This window comes from Cylas formicarius, unplaced genomic scaffold (assembly GCF_029955315.1).
Source record: "Cylas formicarius isolate icCylForm1 unplaced genomic scaffold, icCylForm1.1 PGA_scaffold_4__25_contigs__length_36172078, whole genome shotgun sequence".
In the NCBI taxonomy this organism is placed as follows: domain Eukaryota; kingdom Metazoa; phylum Arthropoda; class Insecta; order Coleoptera; family Brentidae; genus Cylas; species Cylas formicarius.
In genome coordinates, this window is record NW_026844334.1 from 1,145,141 (window position 1) to 1,169,352 (window position 24,212).

The 24,212-nt window shown below is 36.7% G+C and overlaps 2 protein-coding genes across 4 annotated transcripts in view; both read right to left on the minus strand.

Annotated features, from left to right (window-relative positions):
• LOC132700488 (NADH dehydrogenase [ubiquinone] 1 beta subcomplex subunit 2, mitochondrial-like) overlaps positions 1-24,212 on the minus strand; it is a 190,286-nt gene that overhangs the window by 88,961 nt on the left and 77,113 nt on the right. The gene's annotated exons all lie outside the window — the stretch shown is intronic.
• LOC132700483 (suppressor of lurcher protein 1) overlaps positions 1-24,212 on the minus strand; it is a 202,204-nt gene that overhangs the window by 86,898 nt on the left and 91,094 nt on the right. For all 3 annotated transcript variants that reach the window (XM_060667836.1, XM_060667837.1, XM_060667839.1), the window contains one exon: positions 14,039-14,219. In XM_060667836.1, coding sequence (XP_060523819.1) covers positions 14,039-14,219 — 181 coding nt within the window. The remainder of the gene's footprint in view (positions 1-14,038; positions 14,220-24,212) is intronic.

Below are 24,212 nucleotides of genomic sequence, written 5' to 3' on the forward strand. Positions count from 1 at the left end.
AGCGCCCGTTTAAAGCCGCCTCTCCACGTACGTTCTTTCTGCTCGGGCGGATCCCGAGCGTTTTGAGAGCGACGAGAGTTCGTCCGGCGGGAGATTTGGGTTGAGAAGGGGTATTTGAGCGATACAGCTGAAGTGATATAAAGGTTGTTATAAAAATGTAGACCCTTTACGCACATTATTTTGTCCAAGGTAGCATACTTTTTTAAAGTAACGGAGTGCAGTTGTTGTTGCTAACCTGACGGAGCCTAACCAAAATTTTAAATTGTAATTAACTCCAAGTCCACCAACGGTAGAAGCCAGTGGCGTCGCACCGTGTTATCATTTTACCTGGAAGGTACTTGAAAAAATATGGAAACTTTTTTTTTCCGCTTTGCTGAGGGGGAGGGGGGTCAAACCTTCGTATATTCTGGCGGTTTCCTTTGCGACATGCAAATTTTCCGCTTTTAATAAAATTTTACGAGGCGATGAAAACTTTTACGCCCATCGGAAGCCCGTAAACCGTCGTAAAAAATCGCATAAAATTTTGTTGCTTAATAAACTGGCCTCGGGGGTTTTTTCCGGGATGTATTTACACCCTGGAGGAAGCATAAACGTCTCCCAATATAATGGGGATAAATTTACGACGACGGCGATCGAGATAAATATTTTGTTGCCTCGCACGACATAGAAAACGACCAGGGAGGTCCAAAAAGTCAATAATATTTACAAAATCGATCATAAAGTTCAAAAACAAGTTAAATTTTCTACTTTAGCGACGCCATATTGTACCTGCCGGACGAAACCATTTTTGGTTGACTTGAATTCAATTCAATTTTCATCGTCCTACAGTGGGAGTCCAAAAAGTCCTTAATAATGACAAAATCCATCATAAAGTTTTGAGAAAAGTGTAAATTTCTTACGCCAAAGATGCCATATTTCACCTGCCGCGACATTTATTCAAATTTGCGTGACTAGAATTCAACTAAAAATGGGGAGTAAAACGCCGGTATGTTAAAAGGTTGTTCTATATTAAATCGCATGGTTAATATAACATCAAAAACATTTCTGTTCGCAAAATTGGTTCGAATTGAACTGGAGATTGTTAGCAAAGTGGCAGAACGCCAAAATAGCATTCATCCCAAGTTCTCCAATATTTCCGGAACATTTTTTTTGCATAGGAACTTACGAAGAGGATTAAAAAAATCAACGATAATGACAAAATCGATCATAAGCTTTAAGGAAAAGTAGATTTTTTTTTAAGTAACTGTATATACCCATATTCAAACAGAAAAAACACCGACTGTTCTGCTGTAGAAGATAATGAAAAATCGCGGTTAGGTCTATCACGACCACGTTTGATAACAAAACACTCCCCCCCCCCCTTCACGTTTGATCGTTTTTGATTGAATTCGCGGCCGGAATTGAATTCCCACCCGCACGGCCGTTATTTGTTTTTATTTTTTCGCCATGGGAATCGACACCGGACGAGATATAACTCCCCGATCGAGGGTTTTACACAAAATAATTAAATTTCAGCGCGTTTATCGTTAAATTATAAACAATAGTGATAACGGAATATGCTACGAATAAAAAACAAATCGAATACGCCAGTTTTATTTAAAAAAACAACGTAACTGAATATGCTTACAGGTTCGGATTGGCTAAAAGGATTGGTGGTGTCATTAGTGCTTGTATCGAGATCTTCCTGCTAACTGCTACTGGAGGTACTAGAAACCAAGTTTTTTCATCACTATTACGAAAACTGATAGCGCAAAATATTCGTTTTTTATTGATCCCATTACCTCTTCTTAGTATTTAGTATTTATAAAAAGAAAACATGAAAAATTAATACTTCTTTCAGATTCCCAATATGTTTGAAACAGCGCTCGACAGATAATAATAATAATAATCATAATAATATTAATATAATTTTTATTTCGCATCATGCTGCATAAAAAATTCAAAACATAAATTCTAAATATAAAATATGAAGTTCCAGATAAACGGAAACCAAAAGCTAAGCACGCAGAAATCAGAATTTGGACAATACACGGCACCTTAAAAGTCTTTTAAATTTATTAAGGGTATCAGAGTTTTTAATGTCATGCGTTAAGTGGTTAAAATGGCTTAGGCCTTTATGTAATATAGAGTTTTGTAAAATATTTACAATATCGTTTATATCCATAAGAAACAACAATGGTTCCAAAACTGTTCCCTGAGGAACACCATGTTCTACAGTTATGCAAACAGATCTGCAATTTTTATATTTCGTTTTTTGTACCCTACCTGTTAAATACGAACAAAGTCACAGTCTAGGTCTACTTATTGTTTCGAAAGCACGCTTAAAATTCAAAAATACAGCCAACACAAATTTACCATCCTCCAAGGCCCTCGAGAAATCATCAAAGACAGTAACAACGACAGATCCGCATGAACGTTTGGAGCGAAAGCCCTACTGGTTAAGCACTAAAATATTGTTTACGTCACAATAACTTTGCAGCTGCTGTTTCACCACAACCTCAAGAACCTTCTCATAAACTGGAACGGTATTAATTGGCCTAAATTCTTGACATAGATTGGTGCTGTGAACTTTCTATACAGGGATCACCATTGATGTCTTCTATGCTTACGGAAAAATCCCACTCGTAAGGGAAGTGTTCAGAATATCCAACAATCGATTTTTAACAACTGTGCTTCACTCAATACACATTCTTTAATTCTCTTATTATTTTTTATACGTCCTGCATAATTATGGTATTAAACTGATCTATTTTTCCATAAGTTGGTATATTATCAGTGCTATCATTCACAGCCTGGGATGGCGGAATGCCACTCACAATATTTTTAACACTGTCTATAAAATACCTATTAAATTCATTAGCTATGACTTGCTTAAATGAAACAGTTCGCCAGCCAAACTGCAACACATCGGGAAGAATACCTTTTTTATTAAGGAAATAGGGTTTCAGAGTTTCACTTTTGTCTAAATTGGAGTGGGCGACTTAAAAGTTCGGTAGTATCCATTTCTGCGTCCACAGACAACATCCATACATAATTCTGTGCACAAGATACATTCGTTAATTTGTACTACAAACAAAATACGAATCGATTTATGTAAATAATACGGGGAAAAATAAAAAACCCAAATCTGATAATTTATATTATTACGATAAACGAAAATTTCAAATTAATGAAAAAATTCAGAATAAAATTAAAACATTGAAGGCGCTGTATGATAATATTTATTATTGTTTTTCACTTTTGACATGTTTTGACCAGCAATGAAAAAAAGTTCATGCAAGCAAGCAAGTGCTTGCATAAATTGGTAATATTCCAAATAGGTCTATCTATTTTTTTATTAGAGGATCCAGAAAACCAAGACCAGAATTTCTGAGAAATACGTCATAATATTTGAGAAACAAATCAGATTTGCTGAAAAACAAGTCGAATTTTCTGAAAATAGGGAGGTTTGATTATGGGAAACCCACATAGTCCTTTGTTGGCCGAAATTTTTATGGATACTTTGGAAAATATCATACTAGAACATCTTTTAAGTAAAAGTTTTCTATGGTGGTATGGATACGTGAATGGTGTCTTTGCTTGTTTTGTTGGAACGGATGGACAATTTAATTCTTTTTTAAATTACATTAACTCATTACATAATCGTATAAAATTCACTATCGAGATTGTACAGGATAACACTATTAATTTTTTAGACGAAAACGCAAAACAAATTAGATTTTTCCATTCACCATAAACCTTCACACACGGACGCAGCCATACATAACAGCTTAAATCACCCTTATACACACAAAATGGCTGCATTTTCTCCAAAATTGGTATTCTGAAATACTGTTTTTTTATTGTTCCCCGTATCTCTTCTTAGCATTTGAAATTTATGTTTCTCAGATAATCTGACTTGTTTCTCAGAAATTCTGAGTTGTTTCTCAGAAATTTAGACATATGTCAGAAAGTATGACTTATTTCTCAGAAATTTAGACCTATGTTTCTCGGAAATTTTGACGTGTTGCTTTGAAACCTCTTTGATGAATTTTGACTTATTCTTCAAAAATTTTCCTCGCTGAACAAAATCCTAAGAGCTACGTAACGAAGGAAAACGCGGTAATGAAAGCGCCGCAAAGAGAGAAGCCAACTCCAATAACGAGTCGAGTGTTAGGGGTGGGGGGAGAACTTTAATAATGACGTCAATATTGGTTCACTCGAAATGTTTCGATTCCGCTCGATAATGGAATATTTAATGGAGACGTGGCCGCCGAGGCCGCTGTTCCGTTGTTTCCACTCCATATAATCATAAAAATTCTAATACCGTTTTATTATACGTACGCCTATGCTAGCTCGCACGTATTGAAGCATTGATGAAAAGAGCACCGAATTACTGTCCGTTTTGCTCCTGTTTTCGCAATGTGCATTAGCACTTGTTGGCACTCGGCGTATAGGCAACCAAATCTAAAATTAAATCATTAAAATTGGATACGAAATTTCATCAAGAAATAATTAAAATTTAGGTAACAACATTTTATACAACGCATCTAACAAATCTAGAAGTGCATCTGGAAAAATACTTTTATTTTTTGGTAATATTCTTGATTCTTTATTAAGGGATCTGAATTATTTCAATGATCCATGATACACTTTGTAAGAGGCATTTTTCGGGTACGATTTAGTCGAAATAATGTATGTTCTTTGTTTTTGGCTTCAGCAGCTTCTTCTGACATTTGTATAATGAGCAAGCTTTTTCTGTTACCTCAGCACCACGTATCGTATCTGGAAGAAATTACTTTGAAGGGGACAAAATTAATTTTGGTTAATAAATAAATACTTTTTGATAAAATCAATCAATCGATATTGTTCGTTTCTTTCGAACTTGAACCGCATATATAACACCTGACTAAAGGCGATACACTTAAACTGCTACAAATCTTCCCTTCTAATTAGCTGCAACTGTGCCTCATTGAATAGTGGTTGCCATTCAAGGAATTAATCTGTTCTTTAAAGTATATTTCTTCAGTGAGACTTACCTTCTTTAATTCGCCGTACTATTTTTTCAGGGTTATATTCAAAAACAAGACAAAGTTACGAACACACTCGCATCTTCCATTGTTGGACCTTGAAAAAGTAGTATAGTAGTGCCGGTTCTAAGCCACTTTTGGCGGGAAATTTTGAATTTTCGCGAATCTTCTAGTTGGCGCGTGAAAATGTTTAATCTTCGGGTTTGTTCGGGCGTGTGCGGATATGTCCGGGCGTGTTAGAGTGTATTCTGATGCATTCGGGTATACTCGGGTGTGTTCGGGTGCTATCAGGTATGTTCGGGTGTGTTCGGGTATGTTCTCCTGTCCTGGTATATTCGGGCGTGTTCGGGTTGGCGGTTGATTGTTTGAAGGTGAGTCCAATGCCAGTATTCTGCTTGCTGTATGAACTAGTAACTTTTGCAACTTTACCTCAGCAGATGATTCTGTAACTCCAATGGTGCACCACGTTCCCTTTTACCTTAAAACTTCGTGATAAGAATTAATAAGAGTTCTTAATAGTGATTAGTCAGCTTAACTTCAAAAATAAGGGATACGACTTCATCTCACGGTCCAAGCGGTATAAGGGTCGATTTGAGCGGGGGAAATGTTTACCCCCGCCGCCCCTTGCATTAAATTGCAAATTTTAATCCCCCTCCACGGGAATTTAGACGGGAATTATACCGCGGCGGATGCAATCCCGCTCTCCAAGGTATAAGACGACTGTATACAATGGTTAAACTATTAGAGCCCTTCTGGAATGACGGGGCGGCGTGGCGGGGGTCGGGGAGTTGTTCATATTGAAGTTGGCGTAACGTCAGGCGACGCGAGTGTGGAAATTTACTTATTCCGGTTTGTTTTACTCCGAGGTTTCGGTTTGCGAAGTTTAAGGGAACAATTTCGACTTACGAGGGTTCTAAATTGCTTCCAAATGCGTTTAACCAAACCAGAAGCTTAACTGTGCGCATTCAAAAGTGATCAGTGATCGAAAAAACGACTCAAAGTCAGATGTGTCATGTGAGTGCTTGAGGTACTTTTTTGAGGTAAAATTAGTAACGTTGTCGTCCTAAATGGTTTTGATAGTTAAAATAGGTCGGTTTGTCGAAATTGGGACCCAAAGTGAGATTTTTTGTGGAGGGCTGATGGTTTGAGGTACTTCGTTAAATATAATATAAATAATGTTGTCATCCGATATGGTTTTGACAGTTAAAATAGTCGCTCTCCATCATAAGCGTTCTTTAACGGTACTCATTGAAAATTGATTAGTGATCCAAAAAGGGACCCAAAGTGAAATTTTTCATCGAGAGCTGAGGATTTGAGGTACCTTTGGACTACTTAAATTGACTAAACCTCACAAATGTCAAATGACAGTTCAAAATGTGCACAATTAAAATTTTGGATTGGTTAAAGGCATTTCAAAGCAATTTGAGGGACATTTTGGCTAGGGAATTTGAAAACCCCGCCTATTTTAACTATCAAATCCATTTTTTTAATTTTAACGAAGTTACATCAAAAAAAGCATCTGAACCCCCCAGCTCTTCGTGACAAATCTCACCTTCAGTCCCTTTTTGGATCACCGATCGCTTTTAAATTTGCACAGTTAAGGTTTTGGTTTTATTAAACGCATTTCAAAGCAATTTAGGATTTAGAGATGAGTGTTTGAGGTTCTACTTTACTAGGTAAATTGACAAAACCGCCTCCTTATGCCCGATGGATCTATTTGCATTACATTTACATTAAAAAATCGAAGTCCGAGTTAAACTACCTAGCCGATTATACGCGAATAAGCCCAATTAGGGCTCCGTCCTCCGGATTATCGTTTTAACGATAATCTAAACTTTTCCCGCACCGGAGGATAATCGCTTCTGCCCTTTTAATGTATTCGATAACTCGTTAAAGGTATACGAGTCCCGAATATTAACTCCCCAGCCGTGGGGCGCGGGGGTGGGGGGCGTTTTAATTCGGCGGGAGGGTGGTGGGGGGAAGCGAACGGCGGATATCTTTGAATTATTTATGGCGTCCTAATTGAAGCGGCGGAAAACTTCTCGACGCTCCTCCTCCTCCTCCTCCTCATTTTTTTTATTAAATTTTTGAGTATTTTTCCCGCTAGGCTCGTACTAAATATTAATGGCGGAGACGGCGCCGCGCGAAAACCGCGTTTCCCGAAAATGCATTAAACATTTCCCGTTGACCCATCGTTTCCGCGGTTATGCAGCTGTCGTTACGGCTTCGCGGCTTGCGTGTCGACGGCGTTCCTTCGCTCGCGTTGAATAAAGAAGAATTTAATCATACGATTTATTCTATGGTACAACAAATAAATAAATAATTATATAAATAAATTAATAATAATTAATACACGATACATCAACAATAAACTTGCCTTGCCTAGAAGGATTTTATCATACAGTTAATTGTATGGTATTTAACACATAAATAAATAAATAATAATGATAAATACATTTAATTATATTGATAAGCTTTTTTCCTACTTTGTACTAATATAATACAATCAAAACAACGAATCCTGCGTTCTGAGTAATAAATAAACAAGACGTTTGTCGTCAAATTAATTCTATGGTATTTAATAAATGAAGAAATAAATGAAACAATAATAATATACATTACTAAATATTTCCGGGCTTTTGAGCCGTGGTCCCGAGATTAAACTCGACGTTTCGTCTACAACTGCGGTAGACATTTTCAAGAGCGGCGATGCGGTAACGGTCGAAGTGTTCTTCCGTACTGCTCTCCGATGACTGGTTGGTCGACTGGAAGATCTGCCTTATTTAAGCGCGCTGTAGTGGGCGTAACCTCGGTGGCGGGCTTGGGTTGAGCTTGTCTGGGTAAACACGTTGTTTTGTTGATGACCTGAGTCCATGTTTTACTGATATTGAGACCTTCTTCTTTTCTATTGAAATTATTCTGATGTTTTTGAATTTCAATAGCTTCTCTGAAAAGACGTGGATAAAAATGTGGTGTTTTGTCCAGTACCTGCGTGTCTTTGAACATGATACGATGGTCACCTTTGTAAAAAGCATGTTCTGCCACTGCTGATTTTTCCGTGTGTCCAAGCCGGCAGTTCCTTTTATGTTCCTTTAGCCTAGTTTCAATGCTTCTCTTTGTGGTACCTATATATACCGAGCCACAGGAACACGGAATGCGGTATATCCCTGGTGAAGAAAAGGCGTCCCTTGTATCCTTGGCAGACCTAAGGCTTTGTCTGATTGTAGTCGTTGGTTTAAAGATAACCCGAACGTTGTGTCGTTCTAAATGTTTACCGATCCTGTCTGTGACGTTCTTAATAAAAGGAAATGATACATTCCCTTGAGGTTCCTTTGTCGTATCTCTTGTCTTAGATCTTCTATTTTTCATAGCTTTTTGTATTTCAGAGGTGGTATATCCGTTATTTTTCAGGGAATCGGTCAAGTGATTAATCTCTTCACGTAGGTACTTGGGTTCGCTAATCCGATTAGCCCTTGTCATTAAGGTTTTTATTACCCCCATTTTCTGTCTCGGATGGTGATTAGATAATTTGTTCAGGTAACGTTCCGTATGAGTGGGTTTTCGATAAACTTTATGACCCAATTTTCCATTTGGTCGCCTTTCTACCTGCACATCTAAGATTGCCAACCTGCCGTCCTTTTCTGTCTCCATGGTAAATTTTATTTTATTGTTGATGGAATTGAGATGCGCCAAGAAGATTTGAAGCTCCTTTTCGCCGTGGCTCCATATTACAAATGTGTCGTCCACGTAGCGGAACCAACACTTGGGCTTCTTTTGGGCAGTATTTAATGCCTGCTGTTCAAACTTTTCCATGAAAAAATTTGCTATGACCGGGCTTAATGGGCTTCCCATGGCTACACCGTCAACTTGTTCATAAAACTCCTTGTTCCATTGGAAATAAGTGGTGGTTAAGCAGTGTCGGAAAAGTTCTGTGACATCGTTCCGAAAACGTGCAGATATTAAATCCAAAGTCTCTTTGACTGGCACCATAGTGAACAAAGAAACAACATCGAAGCTCACTAATATGTCTTGGACACACGGAAAAATCAGCAGTGGCAGAACATGCTTTTTACAAAGGTGACCATCGTATCATGTTCAAAGACACGCAGGTACTGGACAAAACACCACATTTTTATCCACGTCTTTTCAGAGAAGCTATTGAAATTCAAAAACATCAGAATAATTTCAATAGAAAAGCAGAAGGTCTCAATATCAGTAAAACATGGACTCAGGTCATCAACAAAACAACGTGTTTACCCAGACAAGCTCAACCCAAGCCCGCCACCGAGGTCACGCCCACTACAGCGCGCTTAAATAAGGCAGATCTTCCAGTCGACCAACCAGTCATCGGAGAGCAGTACGGAAGAACACTTCGACCGTTACCGCATCGCCGCTCTTGAAAATGTCTACCGCAGTTGTAGACGAAACGTCGAGTTTAATCTCGGGACCACGGCTCAAAAGCCCGGAAATATTTAGTAATGTAGTTTCTGGCCGTGAAAGCCTAACATCTTTGATAATAATAATATACCTTATTCTTGCTTTGTCCGTACATCCTAGTTCCCCTTAACTACCTTCTTTGCAAAAAGACAACACAAACCGCGTCAACAACGCATAAAAAAGATTATTGTCATACAAATAAATTAATAAATAGTAATAACAAATACATGAAATAGTAAGAATAAACTTTTTTCTTTTTTTTTGTTCATACTTTCCAATTCCCTCAAACTTCCACTGCTAGTGAAGAGACAACGCTATCGCGCGTTTTATTTTATCATAAAATTAATTCTATATTGTTTAACAAATAAATAAATGAAATAACAATTATAAGCTTTTTTCATGCTTTGTCCATATTTCTAGCTAGCCAACCGACCAAATTGCCTGCGTTACAGGGGCCAAACAAACGCGTTAATCAAATAAAATAAAAACGTTAACGGACGTACGTCACCTACGTCGTCGTCTGAGAGACAAATTCGTTATACTTGGCGCGAGGATTAGCATTAGACATCTTTGTTATCCCAAGGATTATCTTCGGGGTCCGTGCTAATTATTTACTATGCAAATGTCGGACGATATCCTGGGGGGGGGGGGGGGAGAGTATTATATCGTCGACGACGAGGGCGCGTATATTTCTTCCCGGGAAAGTGTTTACCCTGGCAAAACTTCCACCCGGAAGTCGTGTACCGGACGCGTTTTACGAGAGTTTTATTCGGCCATTTTGGCGGCGCGCGAGGTTTGGGGGAAGGGGGGAACTCTTTGAAGTTCGATCCGCGTTATTACTTCGGCAACGGCCGCTGTTTACTTTTACGGGGCCTTTTCTTAATATTTTCAGCGGAAACTTTCGGGTAATTTATTAAGTTTCGGGCGTAAGTTTCGGGTGCGGAGGAGGGATCGGGGGGAAATCGCTATCGGGGTTTTCTCAGACCCGTTTATCTCCGCTTCGACTGAAAAATAAACACGGGCGAGGTATAAATGTTCGAGCAAAGCTGGTTGCATATAAAGTACCACACAGGAGAGAGTAAAAATCATTATAAATTATTATCACAAGTTATGAGGATATGGTAAATAAAAAGGTTTAAGAATTTTACTGCAAAAATAGTATATTATTAAGTCCGGTTGGAGTCGGAAAGGTTCTAAAAAATTTTAGTGACAGTGTGTTTTCTCTTACTTGTCTGTAGATTTTTTTTTTAGTATTTTTTTTACAATCTCCTATACAAACATACTATTTGTTAATTTAATCATAATTGTTCCTGAAATATTTTAATACCCTCCTTGAGAAATATGATTTAGAGCTGGAAAATGCAATCTCTACAAATCGGGTGATCTGGGTGGCCAATTCCGTAGCGAGTTAACTCTATCGAAGTAAATAAAACCAAGACCATGTCAAACTTGGTCAGAATCAGTACTAACTAGACAGAATATCTAGGTAGTCCAGTCCAGCTTCGCTGGGCGATGAGGAAAAGAGAAGCGCGAAACATCGAGCGCTTCGAACGCATTGCCGTATCCGCCGCTGGGAAGGAAAAAACAATAATTTCCGGTGCAAGAACATTTCCGATTTTCTTCTGTGTCGACTACTGCGAAACGGGTTTTGAATAAAACATTTTTTTCGCCCCGTAACACGGTTAATGGGGGAGATCGACGTGAGCCCTCGATCCATTTTCGAAACTTCCGGGCTGTCACCTTGACATGGAAATTTCATAATATTTTTTGTTTTTCAAATATTTCGTTGTCGGTTGATGTTGACAGAGTTTTGATTACGTATGTAAGTGGTATCGAAGATTACAACTTATTTTTTTGAGAGGGTTATATATCTGGAATGCTATGTCACCGAACGGTTGCTTAATTTTCAACTATGCTAGATGTCTGGCTTTGCCATCAAATTAATGATGGACAGCAATGGTCCCAAAGCAGAGCCTTGTGGCACTCCAAATCATATGATTTTCAAACACAACAACAATGGGTGCGACTAAATGCGCCTTAATTCCGTTTTTGTAATAAAGAGGTCATTAGAGACACAGTCAGCTCTTACAAGAACCTGCTTCAAAGCTCTCTCACTGTGTCTTCTATAACTTGTGCGGATTGTTTTGCTTAAAACTTTGATCATTCTATTGGTTTCTTCAGAGCTTAACAGCAACTGGCACCCAGATTCTTTCATGTTCTTTGAGCCTAGGTGATATATTTCGTCCGATCTCTAAAAATGTATTCTTCGCCGCATATGCATGGAACACTGTAAACTGCTGGTATTTCACACGGAATTCTGTTTTTGACCTATCGAAGATGTTGAGAGATTTTTGGACAGGTGGTAAAACTGGCTAGCATAGGGATGCTTTTGGACTCATTGTCGTTGGCAGGTTGTGGTGAAGTATAGTTTGTGATGGAAAGCTTAATATTTATATTTTGGAAATTATTAGACAGAAGAGCAGAGGTAAGGTGTTTGAATTCTGGGTTCTGTAATCAAGAGAGTTGATAACCGATGATGGTTGGCCGGAAGATGATGTTCCAATGCGTTAAGGTATTGGTCTACGATTTTGATATATCTCAAATAATGTTGAGAGTTTCAGGAATGGGGACTTTTGTAACCAGAATATCCTGTGGATGTACTGAATGAACGGAATGGAAACTATGAGTTTTCTATGTAAAGGGTTCCAATATAGAAGCGAGATATTGTGCTAGAGAATATGGTGGAGAGTCAATGGTGTTGACAATAGGACGAAGGGGTAATCCTGCTTTGTGAATCTTAGGGAGTCTATAGGAATAAGGAATTTTAGATTCAAGAAAGGTGGCAAATTTTCTCACCTTAATGACAGATTTAAAGTTGCATTCTGTAGATAATAACCTTTTTTAACCTTCGTTGTACCCTGTGGGTTACAAATGTACCCCAACAACTCAATTTTTCTTATATCTTTACACAAGGCTTCCGCAATTTTGTTTATTGTCATTTTCCGTATATTTTAATTATGACGTGCATCAAAAAAATATGGGGTACACTTGTGGAATGCCAAGATACTCATTTTGATTAGTCACGATCATGCGCAATACAGTAAATATCATGTTATGTTGACTACGGGGCATCATGATGATTCCGTTGCAGGAGAAAATGTGAAGTACAAGCCTGACATAATACTGTAGACACTACCGATAAAAAGGTAAAAGAATTTTCAGTAATAGATGACCGATGGCAATTTTTGGACGGCTATTAGATGTCGCGGCATTGAATGCATTTATTTTATGGAGTGCAAAATTTCCAGACGAAATAGCAAAAAGCAAAGACAGCAGAAGAAAATTTCTTTTGGACTTAGGAGAGTCATTGATTAGGAAAAATGTCATAAGAAGATTTAATAGAGAACCAAGAATTCCCAACAGTATCAAATCGTATGTGCTAGAAATGTTTCCAGAATCGGAAGAGCCCCATGAAATCCTGAAGAACCTGGACGATGTTATTTGTGCAATAAAAAAAAGATGGCAAGTCCAGGTAAAATGTTGCGAGTGTATTGACGATAGTGTAAAACAGATAATTTGCAGTATATGTATGGAAAAACGTAAGAATTAATATGAGTAAAGGAGTTGGTCTAATTTTTTTTTATATTTTTGAGAATTGTTTATTTTGTTCAACTTTTTCAATAATTAGAAGTTTTTTTTGACAATATTTTGAATATTTTTTCAAATAGTTTCTAAATATTTTTTTTACGAAAGATATTTTCAGATGAAATATGAGCCAAACCATTGTAAATCTTCCGAAGCTACAAAAACATACTTTCGAGATGATAAATATTGGAATAAACATCGGAATTAAAATCGAAAGTCGCATGCCGGAGAAGACATAAATTTTCATTTCCTCTCGCGTCCCGACCATCGTTTTTAATTTACCCCCCGATCTGTAGCTTTCGGGAGGAAGATTCTTATTATTTAATGAAAGCGCTTGGCATTTTTGCGACGTCTACTTTTCCGAAAGAGCGACAAGTCGAATTAAAAATGATAAAGAAATTGTTGATGACATTATAAGAGGACCGAAGAGGTCCGTGAAAAATCCATTGGCGCGCAGGTTCCTTTTTTTTAAGAATAACGAACCTATAGAAGCAGATCATTGCAACAATTGACTGTATGTCTCTCTAATAATTTCCACATTAAAGATATTAAGCGTTCCATCAAAAAATACACTTCACCACAACCTTCCAATAGCAATGAGGCCGAAAGCAAACCTACCCTTGCCACTGTGGTTCTTCCTTACATTCAAAACATCACTGACCACATATCAAAATTTCTAAAGAAATATAATGTCAAAACCAAATTTACCACTGGTCCAAAAATCTCTCAACATCTTTAGTCAGTCAAAGACAAAATTCCATTTGAGATGCCAGGAGTTTACAGCATTCCATGCATATGCGACAAAGAATACATTGGAGAGACCGGACGAAAAATATTAACTATCAAATATCAAATCAAATATCAAAAAAAAAAGTGCCAAATATAACCAGTGGTCAGTAGTTGTTTACGATTTGAGTTCAGAACGAAGCTAAAAATATTGCACTCACTCCGATTGCCCCTTGTGGACGTCGAAGTCGACAAATGTCAGCTCGATGATCTGTTCCGGTCCGGCGACGAAGCTGTACAACAGGCAGTCGATGCCCGGCGAATAAGCTTTCGGATAGTCCGGGCTGTGGAAAGTGCCTCTGTCCTTGCCGTACGTCGACGAAAAGACCAAACACCCGCAGCCTGGAACAATCACGTAGGAACTTGTGTAAAAATAAATAAAACTAAAACGAAAAATACGCAAGAAAAGAGTAACTGAAGTTGAACTTTTTAGAAGAACGTTAAGGTTAGGTATGTTACTATTTCCTTCTTTTTGGATTTAAAAATCAATCTGCTAATCTGATTCATTTTATTAAGTGTGGCTTAAACTGCCACTACGATGAGCCGGTTGCACTTCCCGAACTCTCCGCTATCGGTTTTGAAGTTATTGTACTCCAGGAAACGCATGGTATTAATGACATTGAAGATTTTAGACTAAATGTTTGTGACATATTAATAGTTACGAAGGTAGGGTAACTTCCGGATTCCTCCTGCGTCAGTTTTTGCTTAGTCGAAATGGCTGACGTTTCGCCAATCATCCTGTTGGCTTCTTCAGAGCTTGACTGAAACTGTTTCAGTCAAGGATGATTGGCGAAACGTCAGCAATTTCGACTAAGCAGTTTTTTAATAAACGGTTTTAAGAATAATCTAAATACTCCACAAAATCTCAAGATTTTCAAATGGACCACCCTATATTTTTATTCAGATATCAATTCTAAGATAAAAAATAGGGTAAGTTTGTAATTCATTTTATACTTCAATTTTCCTTACGCCCGTATAAATTCTTGTTGAATTTGAAGCTGCCCACATTAGGTCACTTGTTGGCAATATTAGATATTTTTTAAATAGCAAAGACATGATCCTACTTCTTTTAAAGTTATAATAAATACTGCAGATATACGAATAAAACCTGTTGCTAACAATACGGATTTAATAAAACTTCAGAATTCATATTTATAGAAATATTTAATAAAATTCCTTCATTTACTATGAACTCCAGGCATTTGGGAGATATTTTAAAAAAACTTAAGATGATGTCCTTCAATCAACTTGCGAATTTAAATATTAATTTAAATTTCGAGCGTAAACCGTCTGAAGGAACCAAACTGGGAATCATCTAAACTCTCTGCAAAAGAGCAATTACCATATGCAGTGAAAAAGCATCACTAGATGATGAATTAAGCAACATTATAAGGGATTTGCTTCATAATGGCTTCACTTAAAAATGTATGGACAAATTATTAATTAAAATAATTAAGAACAATGGAAGACCGACAGTTTCTTAATATTTTTTGTCTTCACTTTCCTCGACTGCTAGAATTCATGGTCTTCCAAAAATATTATGGCTGTTTTTTCGTTTTTGTAATTACATTTGGATTGGTTTTTAGAAATTTTGATAAAAATAAACAGCACGGGTAGATACATAAAGGGGGTTTGGACGAACATAACCTCAAAACACAGTCGACCCCCTCAATGTCCCGTGGGGGCCACCATGCTTGTAGGGAGTGCTGCGGCCACCAGCCGGGGCCCCATGCGGGACGTTCAGAACATAACCTCAAAAAACAGACTTTATCATGCGAAGGCAAGGGCGGGCTATTGCGCCGATACGGGGCGCGAGGTGGGGGGACCGTTCGAACGAATGTTGCCCCCTCCCCACCAGGTCTCTCCCGGGAAATTCGCCGTCCGGCGGAATTAAATAAATGTTTTCGTTTTATAGCTCCACGTTTTCCGACCCCCTCCCCAGTCGATACGTTTAATTAAGCCCTGAGTTTCGCCGGGCAGCGCGTCGTTATGAATTTTTGATCCCAATTAACCTCGTCGCGTCGCGATTTTTTTTTTAAATGCAATTTAATATACGGTGTATCCAATTAGAGTGTGAAACTTATGTATCTCGTTTGCTATTTGTTTTAGAAAAAAGCTAAATACAAAAGCTATGGATATATCTAAGACAAACAATTTAAACTTATTTTTAAATATACAGGATGATTGATAAATATCTAGGAAACCAGACTTTTACATTCTCTACTTGTCTAAAAAAACAAAACGGAATTTTGTAGGTTCGTTTTCCTTCTCATTTATTAATATATAGTTAATTATCTTATATTAATTGATGTGCTTAATTGATCGAATATGTTTTTTTCTCTGTAAACGCACAAGATATAAACTTTTATTTTATTTACAAATTATTATATGTGTATAGAAATATGCAGTGGTTTACAACATTTTAACTACGAATTCAGAATATTTAAAATCAAATCAAAGGAGTGATAAAAACATTTATTTAATTACTAACTTATTAGGCAAAGTATTTGGCCCCTAATCAACTAACGAAGGACTGACTCTTGCCCCTGTCTCAGACCTGTATAACCTTGTATAACTAAATAAACTATTTTCCAGCTGGCAGCTTTCTCGTGAAAACTATAATTGAACCCTAATAAGATAAGAAGTACTTGGACATTATTCATAATGACTATAAAAACACAAAATACAAAATTCGTATCTAAATGACTACATATTTGATTGAGTTTATAATTTATTTTAATTTACATCCACCCTATTTATTTTACAAACCCTAAATTTTGCTATTTTGTTCACAACATTTTTTAAAATGGAACGCCATGTATATATTATTTCATTTTATACTCAATCACCCAATACACGGTTGTTAACCCCTGTGTTTGACACTTGATATTTTTGAAATTTCCGACAGCTGTCATTTTATTATGCCCAAAAAATGTTGTATACTTGTCTTCAAGTTAGTCCGAATCGTTTATACAGGGTGAGTCAAAACAAAAATGTTTTTATTCGTGAAAAATTCAAATAAAAACCCTGTATATTATAGCGTATTAAACAGGGCGCTAACAATAACGCTCAGTATATATAATATAATTTTGTTTTCCAAACATATTTATGAATCGCCCTGTATATTTTTAAATTGTTTCTTTTCTTTAAAGCATAGAATATAACAGATATATTACCTGGACACACTGTTTAGTCTATGTCTTCCATAAATTTTAAAAATTAAATAAATAAATTAAATTAAATTTTTGTAAACATCGGTGAAACTATGCAGCTATTTTAGGGCTAATAAAATTTTATCTACAGAGTGTTTCGATTCTGTTGAAATTGGGAAATGTTATTTGATGTCTTGATACACTTGATTTCGTCCTAACAGATTAAAATTATTTAGTCCAGCGGCGTGCATAACGTTATTATTGGAGAACACCTGCGCGTACTTTTTGCTTTTTTGAAAATCGTTCTGTGTAAACCACTGTTTTTTTTTTTCATTATTAAACATCAAAAAATAACCTTTGGTGCTTAAAAGACTTCTACTAAATTTTACTACGCAATGAAAAATTTTCTGAGCATTTCTTAGTTTTTTCTTCTTTTTTACAAGGTTCCCAATGTAAAGTTTTAATTTTTTATTTTCTTTTAATATTAATTCCGAAAATCGTCCTAATTGCAAATTTTACATTATAAAGAAAGGAAAAGAGCGTCACTTAAACAAACATTATCGATTAAAATACTTGCGGCCTTATCTGTGAATGAAATCCCCTCCTTCCACGGGTCCCTGCGAAAAAAGCGATTTAAAATGCCGAACGGCGATGACGTTTCATTAAAAAGATAACGGGCGTCGAAAATTAAATTTGCCCGCCAAATTTGAAACCGTTTTTAATTTACTTTTATCTTTGCGCGGATCTGGGTTAAGCGACTAGATTTTATTTTCTGCAGCGACGAAACCAGTTTTAAAAATGTACCGCGTTGTTGTGTGGAGCTGAAGGTGGGTGGCAGGGATAGGGGTATGTTGCCCCCACTCTCGTCGGTATTAAAAACGTGCCGCAGGTTCCTCCAGGCAGGATTTTTCTGGTCGCTTCCAGGATGATGCAAATACATTTTGATACATTTTTGTCGATCATATACTTTGATCTGTCGGTTTTTTCTAAATATTGTTTTTATTTTGGTACGTCACCAAAAATATTAAGTAGTTCTATTCATGGCCCACATTCCACGTGCTCTGCCTTAGATTGAAAAACTCAAAATTCAGCCAAATTTTGTTATTTTTTTAATCACAGGTAGATAGATTCATTCAAATTTTGGAAATTAATAAAATCATCTTAAAAATATTTGACGACGATATCAATTTGTGTATTGCTGGCAGTAACCATAATTCCAACTTTTACAACTGCGCCAAATTAATGGAAATGATATTCATGTTAAAAAGGTCAGGAAAGATTTTTTAACGAAAATCGCCCTAAATCCAGCCTACTAGACTCGTGCGGTTTTTTGACAGATTTATTCTCTGAAAGCAGTTTCGCTTATCTGGCAAACCTCTTTTCTACATTTATTGTGGACCTAGGATAATATGAAAATCGACTCGAATTATTAAAAACAAGCAATGCTTGCTAAGTCCAACCTCAAAATTATGTAGAAAATGTACGAAATAAAAACAAGTTATTCATTCCTTTCCGTTGGGCGAAAGGTTTGAGGTTATGCCAAGGTGGTTGCTCTGGAACCGGCTTTGCTTAGCTACTTTCCGGGGGATTTTTTTGCAATATTAAAATTTACTAACGCTAGATAAATCCAAACTCAAAATCGAGTCCTAGTGGTTTTCAGGTTTAAGGTTATGTCAGTATTTCTGCTCTGGAACCGTCTATGCTTATCTACTTCCTTGTTGAAACTATACATAGAGTTCCTCTAATAAACAGCGCGTTTACCTAATTTAATAGTAAAAAATAAATCATTTGACCAACACACTTTAATTTCAACATTCCAAGCAACGAAATGCGACATGTAGTCCGATAGTTTTGCGGTTATTTTTTTAATCGGCAAGATCTATTAAACCTCCAATTTGCTACCTCTGTTCAATCCCGAAATTAATTCCTCATCGGACCTTTCCAAGGAAGAAATAGGATCCAAATTGGCTATTCGGCGACGCGCCGTCTAATTTGCTAAATCGACAACCTTCTCCCTCCCGAGGCCGTCGGACCCTCCAAATTGAGGCGTTTATTTTTATTTTAGGGCGAAAGTTTCGTAATCTGAAAGATTATCGCCCGAATCCATCATCGGAGACGCAGATGTCCCGTAACGATTTTTAACTTAGGAGGGCGGAGGAGCTGATCTAAAAAGGACGGCGGTGCCACCCTATCTTCTTTTTGTTTTCAAATTATCCTTCAAAAATTGTTAATTCTGTAAATCAAAGTGAATTGCGGGACATTGAGGTTGATAAACACTTATAACTGCAGCAACTCAGCAACCATATCATTTAGTCAATAACAAGTGCCAAGTTATCATTTTTGGCACAAAACAAAATCCGATCGTGTAAATAACTTTGATAATAGAAATAATAATCCAGCAAACTTGTGTTAAAAACGTGGGACAGCGCTTGGGTTGGAGCTGACAGTGATATAAATATATCAACAGGTTAATACCCACAGCTTTTTAGGTATTAAAACTTCTACAATTCAATAAGTATGTACAGACAGAAAAAAAATGTAAATACAAAGTTTTGAAGATTTTTGCTATGTCATCTTTGGTTTAAAATGTTGTTTAATGTTTAAAATTGTTTAAAAATGGTCAAGTCAGTCAGTAATTTTGCCAACTAATCAAAACTGAATAACGGCAGCCTGATAATAATAATAACAATGGTAATAATAATAATAATAATAATATACAATTTTTAAAGGACTGTATTTATCCATCCTCCGTATACATCGCGTTTGGCTTCCTCTAGAAAGAAACGAGAGAAATAAAACAATACCCATTACTAGTCGACTTAGATCGGGTGCGGTGCAGTTTTCGAGACACATCTAATAAGTAGGGAATGCCCTTTGTGTTTTCCTCCTATCGCTAGATAACGAGGGACGAACACGACCTCCCACTAGCGTAACAACAATAAAAAAACAATTTCGTTTAAAATTCGTCGAGACGCGGCTGGCTTTAATCCACTTAGATCGGGAGGGTTGATTAAGTCGAAGTGTTTATATTTTCCGTGAGGGTAGAGGAAACAGCGAACGAGGCGAACGGGTAGTGGCCATCATCCCTTATTAAAATCGAATCCCACTGGGCGATATTAAAATATATAAACAAAAAACAAATGACAACACAATCTCCGCTCAATTTTAAGGTTAGATTTAGCCAGGATCATTGAATTTTAATGACTAGAGGTAATGCTCAAAACATACAGGTCCGCATTAAGTGTATGGCAAACGAAAGTAGATTAGCAAAGCCAGTTCGAGAGCAGAAATCTTGACATAACCTCGAACCTCGCAAACCGCGAGATTAGAGTTTTTGTGTTTGAGTTTTCAGATTCGATTTAACTAGCATTAGTGCGTTTCAATAACTCGAGGTTCTCCTCAAAAAACTCCAGGTCAGTATTAGATGCAAAAGCAACACGTCTTCCAAATACAAGAAACCCCACGGCTGCCATAGATAAGTATTCTTCCTGCTCTTTTCATTTTCTTGAAGAGGATACTTGGCAAAAAAATGGCCAAATATAAAATTCTGTAGGCTTTAATAAGGTTTGTGGCTAGATGACCAATGCACTGATAATGCTGGACTTCAGTTCGATACGATAAATCATAAACTACTTGTCTCTATTCTGCATTATATCCTCGTTGCCAATAAATCGAGTTCTAACCGCATTCTATAATAATAAGCATTTTGCATCGCCATTTCGGCTGGGAACCACAGGGTAGAATTATGACTCGCTTGTTATATACTATTTACACTTCTAGTTTTAGCGAGTCATTGGAGCTTTGCAGTCAGCAGCCCTGTGCGGATGATACTCAGATCTACTATTCATTTCCAGTTACTAAAATTAAAGAAGTAGAAATTATAACTAACGCTGATCTGTGCAAATTTAATCAAGCTGCAGCTTAACCCAACTGAATCGTCAGTGTTACTCTTTGGCAATGATTCTCAGATACTTGAGGTAAAAGATGTTATGCATAAAAGGTGAATGTAATACCTCTCTCATATTCACATACAGGCGAATATTTAGGTTTGATACTGCATTCTGTGATTTAAAGATCACATTAAGAACAGTTAGGTTAAGAACAGGAAGGTGGAACTCAACAATCAACTATAGATCAGGGCTGTTTTTCATACTTTTTTACCCTTTTCTTGTGTGACGTAATAGATTGTATATGTATCACTAGACTTGAGCAGAATCTGGTTCTTGCAGATTCCATTTTGTTGATAATATGTTAAGTGAGAATTATTATAATTCGAACTGTATTTCTAGTACAACCATTATTATTATTATGCTGATTATTTTTAGATCATTATCTTCAACTAGGCTTTGTTAGTTAGGTTAAGTAGGTATTTTCGTCGTATTTAAAAAACAGAACTTTTAGTATTTTTTATATTGTGTTTATACGATAAACAGTAAAGGTCGATTATCTTTGATTATTATTAAATTTAGGCCGCAGGCAAATAGATAAGCAAAGCTGATTTCGGAGCAATCATCTTGGAATAACCTCAAACACTACGCCCAACGGGGAGGAGTGGAAACAACGATTTTTTTTCTACACAATATTGAGCTCTAATGAGTTTTTATTAACCCGTATTATCCCAAGCACAAAAAAATACCTTTTTGCTCGTAAATTATTTATTTTGTTTCACTTAAGAATACATTACATGTGTCAAAAAAAAAATCGAAACGTACAAAAAAATACTGTTACGTAGTTCAAATTCGACAGTAAACAACTAAAAATAGATTGTTTTCCAAATAGAACCTGATTTGATACAAAAAACGCATAATATTTTATGGTGAGCGCACCACTGGTAACACCCGGTTTCATTTTTGGTGATATTTTACAAAGCATAAAATATGTAATTGCACATTACACTCATTACAATTGTAATGTTTCAAGCGGAGTTTTTCCAGAAAGCCTATTTTTTCGTTCCTTGCATGATCTAAATTCATCGGATATAGGTGTGCGAGTGTATTCAATCTGACTTCTCTTCCATTTGACAGTAGAATTGCTTCTACTGTCGTTTGCAGACGGCGTACGTCTTCTTTTCAATTCCAGGGTTTTGCATCTCAGTTTCAGTAGTTGATGAATTACAGGACTGTTGACGGACAGCTGTATCATTCGGTGTATATAACTCGAAAGTTCCAACCATATCAGTTGGTTCCCCAAACTCTTTTAGATTTATGTTATCGTTCATATCTTCTTCATCAGTCGGGTGAAATATAGACCGCGTGACTATGTTCTGTAAATATTTTTTCACGTTACTTTTAGCTTAAATTTACAAGTAATGAAATGCTACAATACATAAGAATACGTCAATCCAAATAAGGCTTCCGACTATTATTGTTATTGTCCTCATCCATCACGATCTTCTCCATAGCCGCCTCCAATTCCTTTTGAGTCAAATACCTCGGAAATGCCATATTTTACGAACTGTAACATTTATTGCACAAGGCACAATGAAAAAAATCCAAACTTTTAAAATCAGCCTGCGGGCCGCACAAAAAGCCAGATTTAAAAAGGCCCATTCCGATCCGGCCCCTCCGAGCGATTAAAATAAAAGAAAAAACGCCCGACGAGGAGATTGGAAGTAGCTAACGACGTGTAAGTAACGATCTGGAGAATCAATTGACGTTTCCTCGTTAAACTTCCCGTACGTCTGGTTTCTTCTGCCGCTTCCGCCGCCCCGTGCTAATCCCGACGAAGGGAAACTTGTTTAACGAGCTTTTCTTTTTGCACGTCTACGAGGGTTCGTTTAATTTTTGTTCCCCCGCCACCGCCCCGTAATTAGTTGTTCGTTTGCGAAACTTTTTTATTCCGCGAGCTTCTACGAAGACGCTTCCATCAAAACCGGACACTTTCCGACAAGTACGATAGGCCAAATTTTGTGCGATTAGTGCCGTGATAAAATATGGGCCTTTTGTTGCCAGACCATTGCGTAATGGGTGTATGACATAGGAAGTCGTGCTCAAACGAATCGAAAAGACGAAAAGAAAGTTAGACTCGCGAACCGATGGTTGACAGTTAAGATTTCATTAATTTTAAATGATTACTGCTACAGCAATAAATTACGGTGTTGGTTAGTAACCGACAAAGACAGTCTAGTAATGGTCGAATGACATCGGTGATCGTGTTCAAACGGATTGAAAAGAAGAAAAGTTGGTTAGGCCCGCGAATTGGCTTAAATTTTTGATTGATTGTTGACAGTTGAGATTGCTGTTTTTTTTTGCTTCTAGTAGTTCGTTGTTATTGTTTATTGTTGAAATCAGAGTTCAGGCAAGCAAATGAAAACATTTTTAGGAAATTATATAATTACTACCTGAATCGACATTTCAGCACATCAACAAAAAACTAACCAGGAGTCACCCATATACGAAATCTCATAAAATTTTCTGGCTATTTGTCGAATTTCAAAAATCATAATAAAAATATCATTATGATATGCGGAACTAACGAATATTAGGTAAAACAGCGACTGTAAGGCAAACCTTAGATAAAATACTATTCAGTGGAAGAATTATTTAAGAATGAAAATATTAAATTGTATTTGATTAAGTTTGACAACTTGACGATTTGTTTTTTACCATGTTTTCTATGTTGACGATCCCATAATAGCATAGCATAGCATAGTGGAAACACACACATATCACAGTGAAAGTGAACTAGTAGAAGATAAGGAAAATTAACAAAACCAGTGTAATATCAAGCTGTGTACAGATAAATAGAAAAAGATAATGCTGTTTCGGCAACACCGTGCTGTTATCAAATACAAAATATGGTAGTAAGAGATACTTAATTACAAATATAGGGTTATAAATTTAAATTTAGTTTTTTGCTTTTTGAATGATTATGTAGGATATCAAAATTATCGTGAAAGTTGTGCATTTCTGAATTTAAATTAATGGCATAGTTATATGTAAGTTTTAGGACAAGGTCCACATTTCAACTTGTAAACTCCACATTTTTGAGTTTTTCGTAATTTAGTTTTAATCCAAATTCCAAATTTAGATAGATATTTTGAAATTTTCTTGCTAGGTTTTTTGTATGGAGGTTAATAAAATCAGGTATTCGAAATGGACCCACTGGATTTAAATGCGTCTCCGCTGTTAAATTTAAATTTATAACCCTATACCTGCAATTAAGATTCTATTACTAACTGCTT